The sequence below is a fragment of the Pinus tabuliformis genome, chromosome 6, assembly GCF_031772625.1.
Source record: "Pinus tabuliformis cultivar Carrire ecotype Pingquan chromosome 6, CPIR1, whole genome shotgun sequence".
NCBI classification, from domain to species: Eukaryota; Viridiplantae; Streptophyta; class Pinopsida; order Pinales; family Pinaceae; genus Pinus; species Pinus tabuliformis.
This window is the reverse complement of record NC_142292.1, coordinates 1211404934-1211430090: the sequence shown is the minus strand read 5'-3', so window position 1 is coordinate 1211430090 and position 25157 is coordinate 1211404934. Positions and strand designations below refer to the sequence as shown.

At 38.1% G+C, this 25157-nt stretch overlaps 1 protein-coding gene across 2 annotated transcripts; it reads right to left on the bottom strand.

Moving 5' to 3' along the window:
• Positions 1 to 17489: 17489 nt before the first annotated feature.
• Positions 17490 to 24204, bottom strand: LOC149263061 (cadmium/zinc-transporting ATPase HMA2-like). 2 transcript variants are annotated; one of them, XM_089425699.1, is made up of 11 exons: positions 23801 to 24201; positions 23409 to 23662; positions 22927 to 23184; positions 22696 to 22793; positions 22334 to 22589; positions 21299 to 21436; positions 20859 to 21183; positions 20305 to 20507; positions 20096 to 20226; positions 18620 to 18688; positions 17490 to 18467 (listed from the first exon to the last, which is right to left on the bottom strand). In XM_089425699.1, the coding sequence occupies exons 2-11, from the start codon at positions 23638 to 23640 to the stop codon at positions 17811 to 17813; spliced, it is 2367 nt and encodes a 788-aa protein (XP_089281825.1). In that variant the 5' UTR covers positions 23641 to 23662; positions 23801 to 24201; the 3' UTR covers positions 17490 to 17810. The 2 variants fall into 2 exon arrangements, with proteins under 2 accessions (XP_089281825.1, XP_089281830.1); XM_089425704.1 differs by having other exon boundaries at positions 18331 to 18467; positions 18620 to 18681; positions 23801 to 24204.
• Positions 24205 to 25157: the final 953 nt, after the last annotated feature.

Below are 25157 nucleotides of genomic sequence, written 5' to 3'. Positions count from 1 at the left end.
TCACCTATACCACCTCCGCCACCACCGCGAGTCAATATGGAAAGCACGATAAATTTGCCTATGTTCAAGGGAGTAGGAAATGAGGATCCAGACCAATTTTGGTTCATCATAAAAGCCATATGGGAAGCACACAGAGTTACATATGACAATATAAAGAAAGCAACATCGGTTAGTGCCCTGCAGGACCACGTGCTGACCTGGTATATTAAGCACTCCAATGCTAATCCAAATTCGGGAATCACAGATATCTAAGCAACGTTAAATAGATGATTTAATAGGTCGGAGTCTAAAGCACAGTCGATCATTGGTTTCAAAGAAATCACAATGCTACCAGGCAAGACTCGTTGGGAGTTGGATCAGAGGTTGAAATGTATGATTCGCAAAGCTAATATGAATCTAATGGATGGAAAAGATCACGAATGATTTGTAGCATCATTAATGCCACATTTGAGGAGCGTGCTATCACAGCAGAAATTAACGACTTAGGCAGATGCCTTAGAGATCATGATGAGGCTGCATGAAACCCCCAATGTACGAGCCTAACTTCGGAGTTCAGAAGATCCACGTGTAGCTGAAAAACTTATGCCTTGAGATGCAGAGTCTGAACAGGACAACCTAACCAGAAGTGCATGAAGAGGTATGGTGCGTAAAATGCAAGGGTCAGGGTCATGATAAGGACCACTTCCCGGTGTTCGCGAATTACCTCGCGGGAGGAGGATTGATGCCGTTAAGGCTGGAAGCACAAGCAGGACCTAGCGCAGTGCCTTCTTTATGGTGCGCGATTTGTCAAATCAGTGGAAAGCATACTATAGACAACTGCCATTTGTTATAGAAGTACACACAGAATTCACAACAATTGTTCTATAACTTTTGCAGATCAGTGGGACACAATGAGCACACTTGTAGGAGTTATTAGTTGATGATGGATAGAACTCCCACCTACAAGGTTCAGGTTGAAACATGACTCCTAGACCAGAATGTAGGAGTGGCATGAACAGGATTTCAGGGACCTAGACAAGGCCGAGGTGGAGGAGGACCTGGAAGAGGTCGCGGACAACTAATATGCTATAATTACAGTGGGCCAGGACATTATGCCCATGATTGTATGAACCTAACGTGTCCATCATGTCTGTAATGTACCCTGTTTGACTATGAGACGGAAGATTGTCCTACATTGATAGCTAGGATATGTGACAAGGGAACGCTACCACCTCCCCCAACTTAGAACTTGCAGATGATGAGGTCTGAGCCGCGCAAGGAAGATCCAAATGTGAACATTGTGCTCCAAAGTGGAATCGCGACGAGAGATGATAAAGGGAAACAACCCTAAGATAGTACTTGGGTTTGCAAGGCTCCGACGAAAGAAGAAGAGTTTGATTTAGAGCACGCTAAGGAAACCTTCATGGAAGCTAAGAAGAGCTTCGTTGATGCCTCCACTTCAGGAAGCAAAGATAGACCAGAGCCAGAAATGGACCCATCTATTCTTACGACGTTCCTGGAAACATGCATGAAGCTACTACGTGACAGTAAGGTTGTAAAAGGATTGTAGGAACTCATTAATAGATGTGTTGGGACCGCGCCAGGAGAACCATGCGTAGTTTGGAAGATTGGAAAGCATACGGCGAGGATGGGAAGAGAAATGAGGTCAACCACGTAGATTGGGGAATCTGAGATGGACCAAGTAATTCTGGATTTAGAATCAGATGCGAATATTCTGCTAAAGCAGACATGGGAGCACATGGGGAGGCCTACGCTACATGGTCTCCTGTTTAGCTGTGAATGGTGAACCAGCAGAAGATAATACCTATGGGAAGATTGCAGGGAATCACTATGGATATTGATGGAGTGAGCGCACTAGCAAACTTTGAAGTAATAAAGATTATTGATAATAGCAATTCCTACCCCACACTCTTAGGAATTGATTGGGTCATTGACATGAAAGGGGTGATTAATCTGAAGAAGCGCAAGATGATTTTTGAAAAGAAGTCTTTGCGCGTAGTTATACCTTTGGACCCTGCTAAAGGTTCGCACTATACAAATCCGGTGCGTGACTATGAAAGTGACAATGATTTGGAATGCATCTATAAAATAACCATGTGAGAGCAAGATTGTGTAAATCAAACCACAGACGAATGGATCTCATGGGAGCGAGAAAGCTCCTGTATGTTGGATTCTGATGAGGAGATAGAGCGATGGAAGAACTAGTTACACGAGGTAACCATGTTGAACTGTAATATGATGACAAGATCGTTGTGCTGCGTATCGACAGAAGTGAGGGATCTACCTACTTATGATGGGTTAAGTGAGGTAGATACTTTCCTAGATAAGTTTGAAAGGGAGGTGCCGAAAAAGCAATGTTTCCAAGCCTTGAATTGGGTACTACACACTATGCCCATGAGGTGGTGGGGTATGCACAAAGGGAGCTTTGAGGACTAGCACGAATGAAAGAGAATGATGCACACATAGTTTGGGAAGCCTAGAGTGCGATTGACAAATAAAAGCAATGGGCAAGATAATCCACATGCACATCTAGCCAGGTGGATGCCGACATATGGAAAACAACCTACATGGATACGCATGAACTCTGCGCTAATAGGTATGGTCAATAAACTTGTGTTGGGGGGGCAGATGTGCAGTTGGCTCTTAAGGTTGGATAGACACTATGTGGAAAGAACAATCACCTAAAAGGCTATCCATGTGGATGCAGTTGATAAGGTGTGCAACATGATGAATAAGGTAAGCAACGCGCAACGAAGTGGTTGGGACCTATGTGTACCCGAGTAGATTCCTTTTCAGTTGGTCCATAGAGTAGAAGTTGTAATGCCTATGGAGTCTATAATGTCTAACCTGTGCATAGTGGTGCTCACAGGGGTAATGGACCGCGAAGCCTTGGAAGAAAGGCTCGTGCAATTGGAAGAGCTTGAAGAAGAATGGTTGGGACTCGATGAAGAGATCCAACAGGGTGATCTTAGACTCCAAGAAATCATGAATAAAAGAGTTCGGTTGAGGGAGAAAAGCGCCATGGTGGAGGAGGAAGTCAAGAAGCTTGAGGAAGGAATAAAGAAGGACTTTATTCATAAAAAGACTGTGGTGATAAAGCAGGAGGAGCTCAGTTACGTTGACGAACTTAGGGACTACCACCGAAGTTTTATCATCTTGATGCAGGGGATGGGACCGTATGTTATTAAGGAAATCACATATGGTGGCAAGGTGCAGTTGAGGAAGTTAAATGGCGAACTCCTTCCAGGAAAAGTAAACGGTAGTCGGTTGAAGCCATATACAGGTGGTTTGACCACCTGAATAGCCGTGGGAAGCATAGTCTTAGTGCTACAGACAGCTAAAAGGAGCCGCGGGACTATAAACTACTCTGCCCGAGAGCTGCACGATTTCAAGACTTCACGAAGTAGCGCTGTGTCACAGGGTCCGCGACTATGCAAGAGTAGTTGCGCTACCACGTAGGTTGGCTAAAAAGTGACTATTGCAGTCACTATTCGCGATGTGATGCTTGGTTTGAGACCAAATGGAGTGGGTGACAGGCATTTAAGGCAAACTTTATGGGCTAGATTTTGGAAAATCTGCCGCTAAGGGAGCATTAATAGACCGGATTTGGGGGGAACAGTCAAATTCAAATTCAAAATGCGCTATAAATTGCAGAGGGCTACCCAGGAAACAACACTTTGACATTTGAGAATTGAGTTGTTGTGCATCCTGAGATTTAGTAACTCTGATTTGTTCAATTCTTTGAACTCGAAGGAATTATTTGAGCACCTACCTGAACCGTTGAGATATTTGTGGAACAACAGTATGACCACACTAGAGGAAGCCATGGATATTAAAGAGATGACCACTGAAGAGGCCGTGCAGGCCATGGCGATAGGAGACGCCCCAGAAAGTGTCAGGATAGTTGCAGAAATCCCTAAATTGCCATCCACGCCGAGGCCCAAGAAAGATAAGTAGCCCATGGTACCGCTGCGCGTGTCCCCTAGAAAATCACTAAGAACTAAATTGACCATGGAAGAAAAGGGGAAGGCGATTAATTTGGAAGCCGATGAGTAGGAGGAAGACCTTGAGGAAATCCTGGTGGAAGAGGAGGACGACGAAGAAATGGAGGAAGAAACCCAGGGTGAGGACCCTCTGACCAGGTTGCGCGCATATGTTCCTTCGCAAAAAGGGAAAGCAAGGATGCCCAAGGACCTAGATGAGAGAAAAATCTCTTTGCAGACTCCGCTTCTCCCTGATGATATCATTTTTGAAGGAGCGCACTTAGGACGGGTACCGACTCTAAAGTTTGAAGATTGGGATCTCGCGGACCACGAGAAATTCCCACACTTAGAAACTACGTAGTCAATACAGCCAAAGCAAAATACAACTATGGGAGTCATAGAGTTGGAGCCGCACGTTGCGCGGAGTAGAGAAAGCAGGGTTGTTAAACTTTCTCTGGGTGCCGCATTACCATCGCATCTTAATGACTATCTTTGTCATCAGGCAGTTGCTCTGCCTAGTGCATGATGGGTGCTTGTGGCTGGAGGAGCCCATCACCATCACGGACCACCTAATCCATAGAATTACCCGACTCCCTTGCAAGGGGGAGGACCCAGTGGATATTTCGGAGGGTAAGAGTAATGATTTTTCCATCATAGAGGACATGAAGAAAAATTCAAGATAGAGAAGCAAAAGAGAGGGTACGTGATCTCCAGTATCAACAATAATGCAGTCAGAGTTACGACCCAGATATTGGCTGGCAAGGTTATCAGGAAGTGCCACGTGGATGAGGTGCCTGCGCCAGTGGTTTCACTTGCCACGCAGTGTGCAGAGGGGGTTCAGTTTAACTGGTCGGAGTACTTGTGCAAGGAGTTCCTGGAAAATTTACATGAGGCACAGGAATGGGGGAAGACTTTCCACTATGCATGGCTTCTACTATCCACAGAACTAGTGTTTTAGGAATTTCCTGAGGACAGCCAGTTTCCCATGATTATGAAGGATATTTCGAAGGTAGCGAAGTATGCTTCGCTGTGGGCAACTAAAGACATGCAGAGGACCAGAGACAACAAAATATTATGGGTGTTCATGGATATGAACATAAGAATGGGGATTAACTGCAAGCCACGGTTATCGTCCACTATCTATAATAGTCTGCAGAGCTTCACGGAGTTCAAGGCGGACTTCCATCACGTATATATCTGGGCGCATAAGGACCCTGTGAAGAAATGGAATGAGATCCCCCACCTGGCCTTAAAAAATGTCATATTTGTCGTGCTTGAGTCGTGGCCGCCGGAGTGGCACACTCCAGCCAGCTCCGCAGTGGAATCAGAAAAGTCCATTGCATAGAGGAAAAAGGAGGAGGCAAAACTGCGGATGACGTAGTTGGCAAAGAAAAGAAGGAAAAAAGCAGCAGTGGCCAAGGCACAAGAGGCGCGGGATGTTGCGAAGACAGCAACAAAACAACAACAGGCATCTGAGAAGGAGCATGAAGGCCAGAAGTCACCATCGCCTGAACATGAGCCCAAAATAGAGGAAGGTGGCGTGGACCCACAGACAACATCCACGTAGCTGAAGCAGCAGCACCCGAGAGAGCAAGTAGGGAAGCGAAAGAAGTCAAAAGCCTCCAAGACTTCTTTTGACCCAATCACCCTAGCTGAGAGGGATCTGCATGACAAGGGGAGATGGTGCATGACGTCACTACGGAGACCCTCCAGCAGTTTGCAAAGGAAAATCAGGTGGTATTGGGAGCCCTCTGGACATAGATACATGAGTTACAGGTGTGAACTCCTCAAGCTAGTACTCTATCAACCAACCTCGCAGTAGGCACAGTCATGGCTAAGGAAATTCTGTGCGTTTGCATGACCAACACTATAGTGTTGCCAGAGGGGGCACTGGTTATAGAAAATGAGGCCGATAGGCCTATGGTTAGTGCACTGAAGGGAGTTGGGATAAACATGGTTGCGCTCCCTCATGAGACACTTTACGTTCTACAAGACGAAGTGACTGCAGAACTAAAGGCTAGGGAGAATCGTGTCCTCCAGGTAATGAGCGAACAACAAATTAACATGGAACAACTAAACCTATAGTGGACAAAGTAGTGGCACAAAACTAGCAGATTATGAAGGTGGTTGAAGAAGCCTGCCAGATGGTCCCTAAGCTGGCCATCCTAGCAAAGGTGCGCATCCAGAGGTTAGCAATAGGGGTGTGCGAGGCGAAGGAAGAGATGGATAAGGTTCAGCTGGAGTTGAACCTTCAAATAGCTAAGCTGCAGTTGAAGGCGCAACCTTCAACTCCACCAAAAGTGAGTGAACAATGTGCCAACGCCATTACAATGGGAATAGAGGAGATCAACAGTGCAGTGAAGGACTGCACCAAATTATTTGAAGACTCATTACAGGTCCTCACCACTCTACAGGAGGACCCGAACATACAACGCTTAGAAACAGAGGTGTGTGAGCTGCAGCAAAAGTACGATGACATAAAGGGACCACGTAGACGGTGGCCCTTACACAGAGGCTTGTGCGGTTACAACAGGAAAAAGCACTCAAAGAGAAGGTAGAAGCGACGTGACATAAGGAAGTGTTTTTGAAGGTGCGCGTACAACCTTGGATTGATGAGGCATTCGTCATTACAACCTCGATCGAATCCAAGCTCACACAGATGTAGGGAATGCAGGAGAAGATGCAGGGAAGTAGTTTAGGTACCACAGTCTCTGAGCATCGCATCCAGGAGGTACAGCAGGCATCTGCACAGTGTGTTACCAACCTTGCAGCAGTCAGTGCAGAGTTGGGAGGTTTCCATGCGAACATCTCCACACTGACAAAGTGAATTGAGGGTGAGTCACAATGTTTTTGTTGGGGGCCTGTTGGGCGCGAGATCCCCCAAGGGAATTTTTGGGGCTTAAAGCCCTGTTTTTGACTAAATCTGATGTAAAGACTCTGCGTTTTGTGGGCGCAGAGCGCGAGCTTGTAAATGAGTTATAGGGTTTTCCGCCCTCATTTTTGTAAAGTGATGTCGGCTTTAGAGATCTACCCATGGTATGCGGACCATGGGATTGTATAAATAGAGTGAGGCTCTAAGTTTTAAATAGGAGAGAAGTAAGTCGTGAATGAAGGATGAAGAATTGAGTGTAATCTAAGTGTAGAGTTGAGTCTTGGGTCATAGAGTAGGAGAAGGCTCTGTAGCTGAGTGTGCAGAGGCCTAGTAGTACACAACTGAGTGCGTGGACCCCTGCAATTGAGTGCGCAGGGTAGGCTGAGTCTATAACTGATTGAAGTATTAATAAAGAGAAGTTTTATACCATTCCTGTGTATTTATTTATTGTTTTCTGCGTTGAATGTATTGGGTATAAATTACATTTTTGTTGTTTATATGGTGCGCGAACATATATGATTGTGTTGATTAAGTGAATATAAGATAAAGTATCTATTTACATGAAGTTAACTAACAGTTATAAGAATATAAGTAAGATCCATGGTGTAACTTGCGAAAATAGCGCAAATAGTTGCCTTAATAGCGTGAAAACACCTCAGCCCCTGGTTAGGGCTATGCGAAGGTGATTATAACAAATCGCGAAGGCCTCGCAGGTTAGGACAGTGCACAAAATGACCTGTGTGAAACCATTCACAGTTGGACTAAATCGACCCCTCAAACATCTCAAAGGTGCGAAAACTTGGTTCCAACATCCCCCCATACTACTTCAGGTGAGACCTCAGTCCGCGCTCTGCGGGATGTTGTCGAAAGGGCTAGTAGTGTAGGTATTTGTTTGGCTAATTAACTCCGAACCTGGGTCAGGCCCCCTCAAACCAACACCCTCACCAATAATTGAAGTCTCCCTCATAAACCATACATTGGATGTTTCACAAAGCTCACATTCTTCATATGGTATAGCCCCAAAGTAGTGTGTGTTCTCTTGTATTAGTTGGTTCCCAAGGCATATCTTTAAATCATTCCAATTGTGGCTATACCGTATGAACGGATGGGACTCCTACACCAAATGATATGAATTCTAATTGGAACTTCACATCAAGGAGATCCCCTCACAATGTTGGTGGCATCCAACATCGTCAACAATACCCTATCCAACCAAAACTCACATCCGATAGTGGATACTATTTCAATCATCTAACACAAGATTGACAATGTTAAATAGTGCAGAGCGGCAACCAGAGGAGTTCTCTTCAAAGGGAACATCTTACGACATAAGTATTATATAATTACAAATAAAAATATTTTTATCATTTAAATTATTATATATTTTAAAAAATTTAATTAAAAATATTTTCAAAATGAATTGTTTTGATAGTAATTTGGGTGGTAATTTCCATAGCAAAAAAAATGCAAAACAAAAGTAATTCTAAAATGAATTTGACATCATTTTGGGTGATAATTTGAATATTTTTTTTCTAAATATTATAATGGCAGGGGACAAGGAACTCTTCTAGTAAACCAATCCTCATAACTAACACATATATACGTGCAAAAAAAAGTGTAATCACCATCCATTTACATAAAGATTGTATAAAATCATAAAATCTACAAGATAACATAAGATAGTTGTCCACAAATATACAAACTAAGGGAGGGAGAGATTAATGAGTAAACATAATCACTCTATAATTAATTGTAGATTATGTTACTACAAAGGCATTATCTTTGACAATGCTTTTATTGGCATAATTGTCATGGTATATTGGGCCTTATACACTATCACAAGCCAAATTTCATAATCGATGTGTAATAGGAGGGAAGGATATTTTATAACCATAAAAGTTATTTGGATATAATACAAGATTGGTGTATATGATTATTATTATTCCTATTGTTATACACACATTACATAAACACCACACAGAGTATAGATGAAAGATTTCATAAGATAACATAATCACCTTATAGCTTATTAATCACTGTGTTAGATAAAGGAGTGCTACAATCTAGCAATGTTGTTGTTGCAAACCAATCCTCACAACCAATGCACGACAAAAAAGGAGGAGATTAAATAAAATAATATATATTATTATTATTATTATTATTATTTTGAACATGTTTTTTGTTATTACTTATAAAACTAAGACATGTAGATTTAATGTTCACACCTAATCTTCAACGGTTGGGTAACCTGGAACGTGAACAGTCATCAAGAAGATGAACTGATCTGTCCATTTTATGTATATAAACAATAGCTGTCTAATGAAATAACCAATCAATTTCTTCTGCCCATTCTAGAGTTACCCTGGCTTGACATGGTATCAGAGCACAGGTCCCAGGTTCTAAAAATAGTTGTAACTCCTGCCTCTGTCCTGCGTTTCATTCTCTGCGCTGAATACCTGAGCGCTACCTCTGTCCTGCGTGTCATTGGGTCTCTGCGCATCGGTTAAAAGTCATTGATTGTCCTGCGGCCTGCTCTCGCTCTCCTCCCTCTCCGTCTGCCGCCTCCTGCCCCTCGAACCCCTCGTTGATTGGATCCAAAATAGCGCCCTCCCCGGGTCGGCTCGGGCTGACAGGTGCTTTGATCAACGGACTTCCCTGCTTCATTCCATGTTCCGGCGGGAGCTTCAGTGGTCCTCCTTTGGATGGACTGGCTATTATAGACGACGCGGGATCGGAAATAGGGAGAGAAGGCGAAGAATCTCGATTCAGGACAGGAGACCTAGTATGGGGAACGAAGTGTTCCAACACTTCTTCACCATGTTCATTTAAATTTTCATGAACTGGCGGTCTTTGCGTTTCTGTCGGCTACATCTCTATTTTCTTCCCGAGAATTGACCTGCTGTTCTACTTCGTCTCTAGTAGTATCTGCACCTGCGTTATTCATCTCTCCTTCCACGTTATTCATCTCCCCTTCTGCGTTATTCAACTCTTCCGCATGCTCTATATTGGCTTCTCCAGCCCCGTCGAAGGTTTCCAGAAGCCGATCCATGTTGGCTGCAACCATTTCCTCTTCTAAGAAATCGGCTTCTTTCGGTATTTGGTCCATGACAGCCCTCCTTTAGCTACATCTTGTGCTTTTCTTGACAGAGAATCCGCTTCCGTATTCTGGTTCTCTACACCAGGGAAGTCAAGAGCAGAGCCTCTGCCTGAGGTGTTGCGACTTGGACATTCTCAATATACGCGCCTCAGTTGTATCCATTCATTTGATCTCTGTTTCTTTGGAGCGGTATTAAGAGAGCACGTTGGAGCAGTTTTTGAATCATTGTTTGGTATTGTTTTAGTGCCTAATATAACGAATCTATGGCTATTTTTTTTATAAGCTTCAGTGGTGGCAGTTTCCTGATTTGATGCGATCCCCAGCCAGAGACTCAAGAGACTCAATGTGCTGTAACAGTGAAGACTGAGAGTTTAAAACGTGCAGTATCATTCAAAATTTTTATATATTGCGCTGCTTTCAAAATAGTATTGCATTAATATATATTAAAGTGATATATTAATACAATGAAGTGATCCCTTGCGCATTTTTTCAAAACATAGTAGTATTGCAGTGATATGTACAATGAAATGCTAATGCTTTTAGCAAATATCAGAAGGATTTGAAGGGTGTAACGTAAGGATTTTTTTTATCAGCAGAAGTAATTTTTTACAGAATGCATTCAATCATCTCTATGGTCGGAATAGTTCTCACTGGCAAGGAGAACTATTCTGAATGGTCTCGGATGGTAAAACACACCCTCATCTACAATGAGTTGTGGAAAGGAGTGTGTGTCGGAGAAGAAGACAAAGACCCTGTGCAGCCTACATCAGATAAAGAACTTGTCATTTGGGAAAACAAGAACAACAAAGCCTATGCATTGATCGCAACATCTGTAAATGAAGAAGTAAGTCGTCATATTTCATCCTATTCCACTGCCTTTGAAGCTTTACAAAAGTTGAAAGAACTCTATGATACACATTCTGCACTTGAAGTTGTTCAGCTCATGATTAAACTCTTCACTCTTGAACTGAAAAATAATGATCCTCTTGCTCTTGCATCTGAAATAAAGTCTATAATGCATGATATTAAATCCACTAAGGTTGAGCTGGATATCTCTCTTATTGCCTTTCTCAAAGCACTCTATCCTACCTACTCCAATTATCTTGAGTCATTACAAGCAAATGGAAATCTTAAAATATAACCTTTGACTCTCTTGCAAAAAAGTTTGCTGAAAGAGAGAAAGCCTTTGGAAAGAAGACAGTCTCTGAATCTTCTGAAGAGGCTGTTTGCCTTGCTCATAAAGAAAAGCATCCTGCTCAAGATTCTACAAGAGGAAGAGGTGGACGAAGAGGAAGAGGAAGATACTTCAGAGGCAGGGGGGGCAGACATTCTCAAGGAGAAAAGGCAGATCTGCATTGCATTCGCTTCAAACGAAATGGATCACATGATGCTTCTACATGCAAGCTACCATGGGACAAAATTGAGCAGAGAAGAAATCAGCAGAAAGGTAAAACTGATGATACAGACAAAGGTAAAGCACCTGAATCCGCTCACTATATTGAGGCACAATGTAACATTGGAGTAAATGAAGATTTGTTTAATGCTTCACTTGCTTCTTCGAAAAATGATTGGCTTCTTAATTCAGGAGCAACCTGTCATATGACTCATAGGAAAGATTTTTTTGAAGATTTCACTGACAATGTTGATGGAGCAGTATACTTTGCAGATCAGTCAAAAATCAAGCCATCAGGGCTTGGCACAATCAGGCTTAAACTGCCTGGTCTTCCAGACTTTCTTCTGGACCATGTTCTATATCTCCCACAGCTCAAGAGAAACTTGATGTCCCTGGTCCACATCTGCCAGCAAGGTCACTCCATTCATATGTTTGATGGCAAGCTTGAGGTAAGAAAGGCATCTGACCACTCACTTGTCATGACGGGTATAGAAGAAGAAAGACTTCTTAAACTGCAAGGAACCTCTGCTCATGCACAACATTTCTCATATATTTCTCATCATGAAGAAGGTACACTTCCGTCAAGTTTATTATGGCATGCTAGATTTGGACATTTAAACTATGATAGTCTCCGCTTGTTGAAGAAAAATGGTGTTGCTGGTTTGCCTACAATTCCTAGAAAACATAAGCAATGTGATGCTTGCATTCTAGGAAATCATAGCAAACAGTCTTTTCATGATCCACATTCAAGAGCACATAGGAAGCTTGAACTCATTCATTCAGATTTATGTGGTCCAATGCCTGTTCCTTCTGCAAATGGAAATAAATATATCATGACATTTATTGATGATTACACCAGAATGTGTTGGGTTTATTTATTGAAGAACAAATCTGATGCTTTTCAAACATTCACGAATTTTCATAAATGGATTGAAAATGATGCACAATCTCATATTGGATCTATTCGCACTGATAATGGAAAAGAATATACATCAAATGAATTTGAACACTATCTTCGCCAACATGGGATTAAACATCAAACAACTGTGCCTTATAATCCTCAACAGAATGGTGTAGCTGAAAGAATGAACAGAACAATCTTGAATATGGTACGATCCATGCTTTTCTTCAAAAATGTAAAGATAATGTTTTGGGTTGATGCTGTTCTATGTGCTGCATATATAAAGAATGGATGTCCATCTAGTGCTATAAGAAACAAGACTCCTTATGAATTGTGGTATGGACATGTTCCTTCGGTAAAACATCTCAGGATTTTTGGTTCCACCTATTATGCTTTAATACCAAAGGTACATAGAAACAAACTTGGTGCTAGAAGTCGTAAGTGTATTTTCCTGGGGTATTCAAACACCTCTAAAGCATACCGTCTCTATGATGAAGTAAATAAAAAGTTTGTTGTATCTAGAGATGTCATTTTTCTTGAATCATCCAAATCTGACAATGTTGTTGAGCTGCAACTTGATCGCTTGGATAGATTCACAAAAACGAAATCATTTCAAGAGTTTGATAATCAGATTCCACATCTTGAAGGGGGGAATTCCTATACTAGATCAACATGTGGAATCTTCTTTTGAAGAACAATCTCCCGTGCATGAAACTCCAACACCGGATGATCCTTTAAGTGATGTAATTGATAGAATTGGGAGACTCAATCTTGATTCAGTCCCAACTCAATCAACAGAGCAGCCTGGACCATCTCAGAAAGGTCCCCCAAAGTGGCTGACAAAGGCACTTGAAAGTTTTCATCCTGATGAAATTGGAAAAACAGGAACTAGAAATACAAACCGACAAGATGGAGGTGATGTAGATAACTCTAATTCACCTGTTGATATGGATGTTACTTATGATTGTGAATTGAACTTGTCTACAGATTTTGAACCAACTTCCTTCAAAGAAGCTGCTTCTCACGATGAATGGAAAGAAGCGATGCAGAAGGAGTATGATGCCCTCATAAAGAATGGCACTTGGAAGCTGGTTGATCCTCCATTTGGAACCAAACCAATTGGCTGCAAGTGGGTCTACAAGAACAAGTACAAAGCTGATGGCTCACTTGACAAGCACAAAGCTAGGCTTGTGGCAAAAGGTTTTGCACAGAAGGAAGGGGTCGATTATGAGGAAACTTTTGCCCCCACAGCAAAATGGGCCACCATCCGGACACTCTTTGCACTAGCTGCTCAGAACGGTTGGAAAGTCCATCAAATGGATGTAAAAATTGCATTCTTGAATGGAGATCTAAAAGAGAATGTTTTTATGTCCCAGCCTGAAGGATTTGCTGTGAAAGGACATGAACACAAAGTATGCAAACTTGTGAAGTCCTTGTATGGCCTCAAACAAGCACGACGAGCCTGGTATGAAAAACTAATTGAGCATCTTCTGAAACTCAACTTCAAACATTTTGATCTTGATGATGCAACTTTATTTGTCAAGAAAGTTGGCAAAACAGTTGTATATCTTGTGGTATATGTAGATGATCTTTTAATGACAGGGAACAATGAAAGCTATATGGCATCCATAAAGAAAGAATTAGGAAAAAGTTTTGAAATGACTGATTTGGGCTATGTTCATTACTATCTTGGCATTGAAGTAACCCAACATCTAAAATCCATATTTCTTTCTCAAAAGAAATACATTGGAGATTTGTTAAACAGATTTGGCATGACAGAGTGCAATCCTCTTTCTACTCCAATGGGACAAAACTTGAAGCTCACATCTATTGAAGGAAATGAATTTGAGGATGCAACAAAGTATAGACAGCTTGTAGGAAGTCTCATCTACCTCACTACTACCAGACCAGACATTTCATTTGTTGTTGGAATCCTCTCCAGGTTTATGCAAAAGCCTTGTGAGGGACACTGGTCTGCTGCAAAAAGAGTTCTAAGGTACTTGAAGGGAACTCAAGACCTTGGAATCAAGTATACATAGGTGGACGACTTCAGATTGATTGGATACTCTGATTCAGACTTCGATGGAGACAAAGAAACTGGGGTATCTACTTCAGGATATGCTATGAGTCTTGGATCAGGAGCTGTCTCCTGGAGATCACGCAAACAATCAGTTCCAACAGATTCCACAACAGAAGCAGAATACGTGGCAGCAACTGAAGCAACGAAAGAAATTGTGTGGCTCAGGAAAATTCTTGAAGATTTGCAGGTAAAACAAGTACAATCAACTCCACTCATGATTGATAACACCTCTGCAATAAAGTTGGCCAAGAACCCAAAGTTCCATGATCGTACTAAGCACAGCAATACTAAATATCATCTGATCCGACATCATGTTGAGGCCAAAACAATCCATCTCCGTCATTGTTCCACAAATGAGCAAATTGCAGACATCTTCACCAAAGCGCTTGGAAGAGAAAATCTTGAAAGATTCAGAATGATGCTTGGACTCACCAACATCCCTTCAGATTAAGGGGGGGAATGTTCACACCTAATCTTCAACGGTTGGGTAACCTGGAACGTGAACAGTCATCAAGAAGATGAACTGATCCGTCCATTTTATGTATATAAACAATAGCTGTCTAATGAAATAACCAATCAATTTCTTCTGCCCATTCTGGAGTTACCCTGGCCTGACAAATATTATGGGGTAACAATTAACATCATTTTCTTTGGTCACCTTATTATTATTATTATTTTCATTATTCTTTACTCATAAACATGCAAATGAAACCTAGAGAAAAAGCCCAAAAAATAATTAAAAAAAGTAAGTAAATTAACTCCAAACCAATCAACCATGATAACATATAACTTTAAAAATAAAAAGAGAAAACAATCAATAACACCCTGTTCTAATTAATATTTACATAACCTTCCATAATGCACAAACACAAGCCATCTAATGGGGAATCATAATTTCTCATTACATCAACAAAAACCTTCAAAAAAAAATGTTACTATAAGCAATGATACATATAAAAATATGAAAGAAAGAATGGTCTATATCAATAAAGGTTTTGCAAAGGTATGGTACATATAAAAATACGAAAGAAAGAACGATCTATATCAATAAAGGCATTGATTAGAAAATGTGGTAATGGGGAATCATAATTTCCCATTAGATCAACAAAAACCTTCAAAAAATGTGACTATGAGCAATGGTACATATAAAAATATGATAGAAAGAATGGTTTATATCAATAAAGGTATTGATTACAAAATGTGGTAATGAGTCAAATAAGGTATTGCTTATAAAATGGAGTAATGAGTAAAATAATGCATTGTTGGTTAAGTGGGTTTCATTAGAGTAGTTGGGAAAACTATTTATATTTTTTTCCAAATGGGTTTTATTCTCCTGAGGTGACATGTTTGATAGGTAACTGTTGATAAAGTGGGTAAATTCTTTATCTTCCTCACACATAAAAGGTTGAGATTAAATTTTAATCCTAATCTTGGTTAATCAGTTTTATTTTTATTTTTAATTTTTCCTCTATTAAGAATTAAGGATTAAGGATAATAAGAATTAAAAGAATTCAAAAAAATAAATAGATAGGTAATTGTTAATAAAGTGGGTAAATTCTTCATCCTCCTTACACATAAAGGGTTGAGATTAAACTTTAATCCTAATCTTAGTAGTTAATCAAATTTTCCTTTATTTTCTATTTTTCCTTTATCAAAAATTAAAGATAGTAAAAATTAAAAAAAAAAACCAAAACAAACACAAAAACAAAAAAAATTAAGTAGATAGGTGAGTGTTAATAAAATGGATAAATTCTTCATCCTTCTCACATATAAAAGGTTGAGATTAAACTTTAATCCTAATCTTGGTTAATCAAATTTTCCCTTATTTTAAATTTTCCTTTATGAAGAATTAAAGATAATAAGAACCAAAAGTAAGATTAAAATGGAAAGAAACCAGATATTAGAAAGTAAGAAATTCTTTAAAAAAATATTAATTCAATTTTCTAATTATTTAAATTAATGCATAATCAAATTTAAAAATAAAGCATAATATTAATGAAATTTTTTTTAAAAGAGTCCAATTTGTAAAGTATACAATATAAAATTAAATTAATAGAATGAAGATTTCCACAACTATTTATATTTGAAAAAAAATTAGGATAGAATTGTGGATAAGATTAATACCCTGTTTTTCGAAGACACCTAAAATTTTGAAGTTTAACAACTATAACTTGGATTTACAAAAATCCTTGCCGGATTTTCTCTAAATATGACTGGAATTTCCATATAGCAAAAAGTACCTTAACAGTGCACCCATTCACCATCAATCCCGGTGGGCCCATCATCAAAAATATTAGTTCTATAAAAAAAATTCAAATAAAATTAAAATTCACAAATAATTTTATGTACTTTAATGGCTTTCAAATAAAATTAAAATTCACAAATAATTTTATGTACTTTAATGGCTTTGAATATGGAAGTCCATGGTGTACACAAATGTGCTAATTGCTTTGAAGATAGAAATCCGCTGTGTACACAAATGTATTCTTCAACCCTTGAATACATGTAGAAAGGCACGCACTTGTACCCAATTTAATTATTGTGCACCACTATGGCAACTGCGAAAGCACACTGTATATTTGGTGCGAAAATACTTTCTGCAATCTGATCCACGATTCTCTCTGGGAGAAGATAAATGCTCTCATACGTTGATCCCTCCACCATGTAAACACAAAACATTATATGCACTGCCGTTACTCGACTGGATATACATTTGTGTTTCCTCTTCATCTCCATGAAAACCCACTACATTACTAACTTTTGAGGGATACTGTAATTCAGATGATACATATTTCTGAACTTATCAATAGTTGCATTAGCTATTTGACGTCAGATTTCTGATTAGCGATCGCAGATTCAGGGAATATTTCAATAATTGTATTAGTTATTTGATTTTTTTGTCGTCTTTTCTAAGTTTTTTTCCAATTCTGAAATATTTTTAAAATATACATATTTTTAAAATTTGCAATTAAGACAAGAATATGAGACTAAATTTATGCAAACTCAGCCACATTTTTACTATCGAAATACTCAACAATGTAAAACATTCATATCATAAGCATATTCGGAAATTAGTTTTTTTTATTAATTCTTTTTATGTAAAGAAATAAGGTTTAAACATTGTGAGATCAAACTACCCACATAACAATTAGACCAGATAAACCAGGTCCTCCGGCCCAGCTCTTCTAATTCTAACTATATATTAAATTTATTCTGAAATATTAGAAAATATTTCTTCCACATTTTTAAAATATTTCCAAATCTACCATATAGAAAAGGGTAAGGTAGTATAAAAACACTTCGAACAATTTTTAGTTTGTTGTATCTATTGAAATAGTTGTATTGTTTTTCTACATCATCATGTAGAGCAACATTGCCATTGTTCTCTCATCGACAGCGGATCTGAATCTGAACCGAAATAACGCAGAGCAGCTCAAAACAATAGGCATAGAGTAATGCAATGCGTTTCAGAAGTGGACTCAAATCAGTGGTGAGAATGGAGATGATTACATCCAACATCGACAACAATCTCGGATGTCAAACTATTCACTTCCCTGGCTGAACTGGAATTTGAAGCAGTGGAATTAGAGTGGCAACTGTGGTGGCAACCATGGTTGTGCTGGTGTCCACTGATACTAATCTGATGATGGCGATGGTGATGGTGCTGGTCATGGTTATGGTGGTGGCCATGGTCATGGTCATGGGGTTTGTGTTTATGAGGGTGTTTCTGTCTTTTTAAGAGGAGCATGCTATTGAATGTTACTACCAAACAAGTGCCCACATCTGCAACCACTGCAACCCAAAGGGAAGCATGGCCTGTGAAAGCCAGCGCAATAATGGCAGCCTTGGTCAAAAAAGAGAATGCAACATTCATGTATATTTTGTTCAGTGTCCTTCGGCCCAGCTTCACTGCTGCTGCAATCTTCCTGAGATCATTGGACATGAGAGCTATGTCTGATGTTTCCATGGCCACGGCAGAGCCTGCTACTCCCATAGCTATTCCAATGTCTGCTGCAGCTAAGGCCGGGCCATCGTTAATTCCATCTCCCACCATGGCAGTCATGCCCACCTGCTTCAGCTCTCTAATTATCCTTACTTTGTCTTCTGGTAATAACTGGGAATGTACTGCAATCTCCCCTATCTGCAGGAGACCACAAGACCGAGAATGAGACTGCCATCAGTAGTTTTTTTCAGTACTGAAAGATTACTGTACCCTAATCTATTGATACATGGAATCCAAGAGCAGAGAATGAATTGATGGTAATGTTTAAAGCTTGGAATATATATGTGTACCTCTTTTTCAACAATTGCAGCGGCAGTAGAGCTGTCTCCGGTAAGCATGGCCAATTGGATTCCTAATTTCTAATACAGAGTCTTCGTTAAAATGGATGTAACTGAGTTTTCATTTTGTAAAACAGAGAACAAATTACATACGCAGAATAAAATAAAATGGATCTTTCATTTTCTAAAACCTAGAACAATGGAATTTCCCAAAATGCAGAAAATAAAAATTATTATAATTAAATAAATATATATATTTTTATATTTAATGAACTTTACGAGTTTATGTTTTTTTGGGGCAGATTATATATCTTTAACGGACGTACTTTTAAGTTTTCTAAAACTTTTGGGAAAAGTTGAAAAAAATTTAAAATTTTGAATTTTTTTTTTTTAAACCTTTCTCATCAAAAAGCTATTTTTAAGTTTCTTAAAACTTTTCTAGAAAAGTTGAAAAAAATGGAAAAACAAAAAAAATTCTCATCAAAAAGCTATTTTTAAGTTTCTTAAAACTTTTCTAGAAAAGTTGAAAAAAAGGAAAAACAAAAAAAATTCTAATTGAGAAAAATTAAAGAAAAAAAGTTTTTTTTCTTAATAATTCTGGAGAAAAATTAGAGAAGATTACCAAATGGATTATAATTTTCTAAAAAGTTGGTATAAATAAGATCATTATAAAACATTGCAAGATCATTATAAAAAAATTATCAATATAAAATAAGTTTAATAATTATTTGTACATAAAATATTAAATTTTTTTGGAAAAAAAATATAATTTAAAAAATACAATTTAATAATTTAAATAATTTTTTTAGAATTAAACAATATGATTAAAAAGATGAAAAAAATAAAATTAAAAAAAATAAATAAAAATATTACTCCATTTAAATAAAATGTATTTAATATTATATTATTTTATATATAACAAATCTAACCATTAATTTCATATTAAAAAATTGTATTTAATATTATATTATTTTATATATAACAAATCTAACCATTAATTTCATATTAAAAAATTATATATAAAAAAATATAATGATCATATATATATTAATTATGAGTATGATGAGATAAAATGAAATTGAGTTAAAAATAAAAATGTAAAGAAAGCTGGGTAGAATGAAATAATAATAATTGCTTGTTTAAAAATGAAATGCTTTTAATACTATATTATTTTATATAAAGAACATAACCATAAATTTCACATAAATTTTAAAATTTGAATAATTTATAAACCTATTAAATTTTTTAACCAATTAAATAAATCAATATACTAGAAATACTATACAATAAATATATAATTAAAGTAAAAATAAAATCAAATTTCGAGTGATTTCGTAAATATCTCTGGAACTCTTTGTAAAAAAAAAAAAAAAGATACCCTAATTTTTTTCATAATGTATTCTCTACTCCAATAATAACAGAATATTCATCAAAGACGCGGTTCATAATAAAAAAAGAAGGAACGTCCAGAAAGTGTGAGATCAATACTTTCAAATCCCGCAGGGCTTCAGCTGCTTCTGGTCTGATTTGATCTGCAACACTAAACACTAATGCAAGCTTCTCGTCTACGCCCACATACCCCACCGTTGGTCCTTCGCTGTTGCATGTATTCGATGAATCTGCAGCCCATAATTCGTGGGAATGAATGTCAACAAATGAACCAGAATGTCCTAATTAAAGCTACCATTAACGAATACCTTGAATCCAACCTAGCCGACTTGCTAAACGAGCATTCCCAATATGAATTTTATGGTCTTCAATGACACCACAGATTCCTTCACCCTGGAGCGCCTGGAACTCTGTCACTTCTGCTGATGTCTCCATTAGTCCTCGATGCCGACAGTATGCTGTAATGGCAGATGACATTGGATGGCTTGATTGAATTTCAAGACTGGCCATCCTGTGCAACACCCAACATTTCAATATCATTTTTTCAGTTCAACTTTGAATATATCCCCTATCTTTATATTGATTGTAAATTATGGGAATATTCTAAAATAAGATAATTAGGTGTGAGTTTAGATATTAGACTTTTTCCTATTCATCATATTCCAAAATATTTTAAGTGTTAACCTTTTTTATTTATCAGATTCCAAAATATTTTCAAAATATTTTTAGTGTTGATTTTCTCTATTTATCAAATCCCAAAATATTTTCAAAATCTACAATAATTTTAAGTTCATTAACCTTACCACTAAACTAAGCTAACAGCAGAGACAATTTGTAATAATAGTTCATGATGGTAACTTACCAGTGCAGAACCTTACATATTTCTATGCCTTCTTCAATAATTTGTATATCTACAACCCGGAAATCTCCTTGTGTCAGAGTTCCAGTTTTATCAAACGCCACTGCCTTTAGCTTTCCCAGTGCTTCTATGTAGTTTCCACCTTTGATAAGCAGACCCATTCTAGCAGCCTGTGCCACTGCACAAGTTGTAGCAATTGGAGTGGAGATAACCAATGCACATGGGCAAGCAATGACCAGAAGAACTAAGGCCAAGTAAAGCCAGTGATGCTCCCTTGAATGATTTATGCACGCTTCCGCTGCTATTCCTGCAGCTCCAAATACCACCACTGCAAAAGGCCATTTTGTCCTCCACTTACAATAAGTGAAGTACTACACATTCAAATACAATAACTGAGGAGGATACAGGCTGCCAGTACAACAGAGAATAAGGGAGGAATATACCTGGTGTGTAGCACTTTGCAAACTGTTGTATGAATTGATCTGTGCGGGACTGTTGACTCTGTGCTTCTTCAACAAGCTTAACCATTCGTGCCACTGCAGATTCTGATGCCAACGCCACTGTCTTCACAATCATGTAACCTACATATTTGAAAATAAGTGGGTTTACTTTAAAGACTCCTAATACTTCAATCTATTTTGCAGTTCTGCAGTGCCACCATATGGGTCTTCACTAATTGAATTAAGTCCCAGATAATTTCTTAAAATTCTAACCAGGGTGATCTAACCTATAGTGATAATCGTAGAAGCAGCTACAAGACCTCATAATGTAAGATTATTTTATTATTCTGTAATACATTATATTCATAATAAAAGCCTGAGTAGACACTCTAATAAAAGTTTGAGCAGTGAGAGCATGGTTTGTTTGCCCATAATAAATGCCTGAGTAGACACTATAATGTAATTTTGAGTGGTGAGAAGCATGGTTTGTTTGCCCATTCAACCAGTGACAGAGTGGGTTCAATTTCCAAGAATATATTATTTTACTATTCTATAATACATTATATCCGTAATAAAAGCTGCTTGAATAGGTACCATAATATAAGTTTGAATGGTCAGGAACATGATTTGTTCTCTCATCCAGTTGACCTAATGAATTCAATTTCAAGGAACATATTTAACCCTCCACCATAAACTACTCTAATGTATTACTAATTCACCATCAACTTATTTTACTATTCTACCATGTACATCCATCCACACTGTACCATCAACTTATTTTACTATTCTACCATGTACATCCATCCACACTGTACAATCTACAGAGAAGAAGGGAAAAGACAAGTAAAAACTCATACTCATCCCATAAACACTCCACCATCATGTTAATAAAGGCACCACAAGGCAATACAAGTGTGTGAGATATGCCTCATGAGTCATACTATTATAAGAGTGTGATATTGACCAATCATGTTTGAGTTTTCTGCATGAATATCACTAATATGGAAACCTTAGAATTCATTTTAATTGCTGAAGTACCTGTGAGATTCATAGTACCAGCCCAGACATTTGCCCCAACATTTTTCTCCACAGGCAAGGACTCCCCAGTCAAACTGCTTTCATCTACAGAGCTTTTACCCGACATGATAATACCATCTATTGGTATTATGTCACCAGCTTTTACAGAGAGAAGGGAATTTATCTCCACATCCTCAACAGGGACTCTGACACCACTTCCTTCAATAATGGCTGTTTGGGGAGCCAGATTCATCACAGATGCTATGGCTGCCCTAGCCTGTAGCCAAGGCCAATTAGATATATATCTCAAAACTATATATACATATATGAAAGCTTCTACAAAAATATGTATGTATGGATGAATACATAAAAGAAAATCTCACCTTGTCACTTGATCTAGATTCTAACCATTCTGCTAAGGTAAACAGAAAGACAATGGTGCCTGCCTCCAAGTAATCTTGTAATGCAATGCTGCCAGCAACTATTTCATTCATAAAATCACATGAACCTTAAATTTAGAATCACGAACTATGATATTCTAATGTTTCGGACGCTGATTATCTGAACGTTAAATTACATGAATCAAAAGGCCTAATATGGAGATGGGGCTCAACCTGCAATAAGCATAAGTGTGTTAATGTCCAGTATTAAGCGGCGTAGAGACACTATGCTCTTCAGTAATATTGGGGGGAGGCCTGCAGCCACGGCTCCTAAAGCCACCCATTGTAAAGGCCTGAACCAAAATTTGCAAAAAGATATGAGAAGCAAAATACCAGAAGCTACAGTGTAAGGGCTTGGCCATATTCTTCCACTTTTCAACTGCCCAGGCACTCGTATGCTGGCTTCTAATCTCGCTTGATTCAGAACTTTAACTGAACACAAACCCATTCAAACAATTTCCATTGTGAGTACTCTAAACTATCACTTAGTTTGAAAACTTTGTAGCTAGAACTTATAACCAACTCCATTATCTGAAACTTATAACCAACTTCATCATCCAATCACTTTAAAAATGACTCAATGGGACAAGTCCAGGAAGGTGGGAGCTCCTGCCCTTGGAATTGATAACATTTACATAGCTAAAACAATAACATACCAATATGTGAGGGAGAAGTTAAAAGTGGATTGTGCAGAACAGTGACAGTTTTGGAAGGAACATTGACAGAAACACGTTCAACTCCAGCCAGAGACTTGAGAATCCTTTCAATCAAAGGCACTTCAGATGGGCAACAAATGCCCAAAACATCAAGGCTAGTCTTGTGCAACCCATGAGCAGGAGGGGAAGGAAAAGCAGAATCTGCAATCCCAGCTTCCTTGCTGTCTTTCATGATGTATTTGATCACTCAAAACCTTACACACACATATTTATAAGTCATTGGCCACATTTTTCAGAATATCACATCATTGTACTGTATTTTATTGATCTGAATTTTTGAAAATAAATTCAATAACTCCAGTTAAGGATTTGAAACTCCTACTAATGAATACCTTATTTTTTTTTTATTTGAAATCTACTATCAAACAAACCGTCCCACAGGAATCTTGAATCTGTCTGTCAATTATTTCTATTGAGCTCAATTAATATAGTTTGGTTCATTCTTCCTTCATATATGTATATACATATATACATATATGAGTAAAAAAGAAACACATCTTTCCCCTGCTAAAAAGGATTGTTGCCTTCACGACAGAGGAATGGTTGTGGTCACGTGCATGGTGTGAAGCTGGCGTTTGGCTTCATCCGCACAGACCCAAATCAAGAAATAATCTCAGTCATCCATTTTGCTGTCCTCTTGTAAGGCCATACTTTATTGGCTGATACACAAATATACAGCGTGGCCATTTCATTCCTCTCTAATGGAGGTTACAATGGAATAAATAATCATATAGCTTGCTCCCACCAGATGTACCAAAAATACATTGTGTAGTTGGGATTGCAATACGCAATTTTGAAAAGATAGTTATGAATAAAGAGTTGTTAGTTGCATAGGATTCTCTTTGCTACTACGTACATGTTAAGTCATTTATCAACTGATGCGATGCTCTAAGGCTGAGAAGGAGATGTGACAACGCACTTACCACTGCCTTACAACCCCTCTAAAGGTTTTTATTTTATCCTTAATGTAAGGTACCTGTGTTTTTAAGCTGATTTTTGCTCGACTTTTATTTTTAATTTAATTTAATTAATGTTGAATTTTTATTAATGATAAAAGTTAATTAATGTTGAATTTTTATTAATGATAAAAGTTTAAATTTTATAGGATGTGATATTTTATTTTATTATATGTTTTTTTATAAATTTATTAAGTAAATGTTTAATTAACTCAAGTTTTAAACAAAATTTGGTATAAATGAATATTCTTATTTTTGTAAATTAAAAAATATATATATAATAAAATTATAATTGTTTTTAAGATTTGTAACATTTTCTTCCACTTTTTTGTATTATTTCAGGGTGTGGAAGGTGTTACTTATGACTTAACCTAATTCTCACGATCTATTATAAAGATGGGGTTACAAAATCATCTTTTTCCAACTTTATCAAAACTCAAAACGAAAGTCATCATTAGGTTCATCACGTCGACCACTTTATGACAATATAAATTTTAACTCAATCCAACTCTCGGATTGAAAGATATGATCATTTGAAGTCTAGCCAATTACAACTCGCCATGTCACCAATGACCACCACGTGGCATCCACGTGGACCCGTCGTGCCTGGCACATGCCACCTTGACCCAAGCTATCATGTCGCACAACGACCGGTCCATTTGCAATGTTACCTTTGTATCAGTTTTTAGGGGTAATCCGAGGTGCATGAAATAATCCATGGTGCAATATCTCT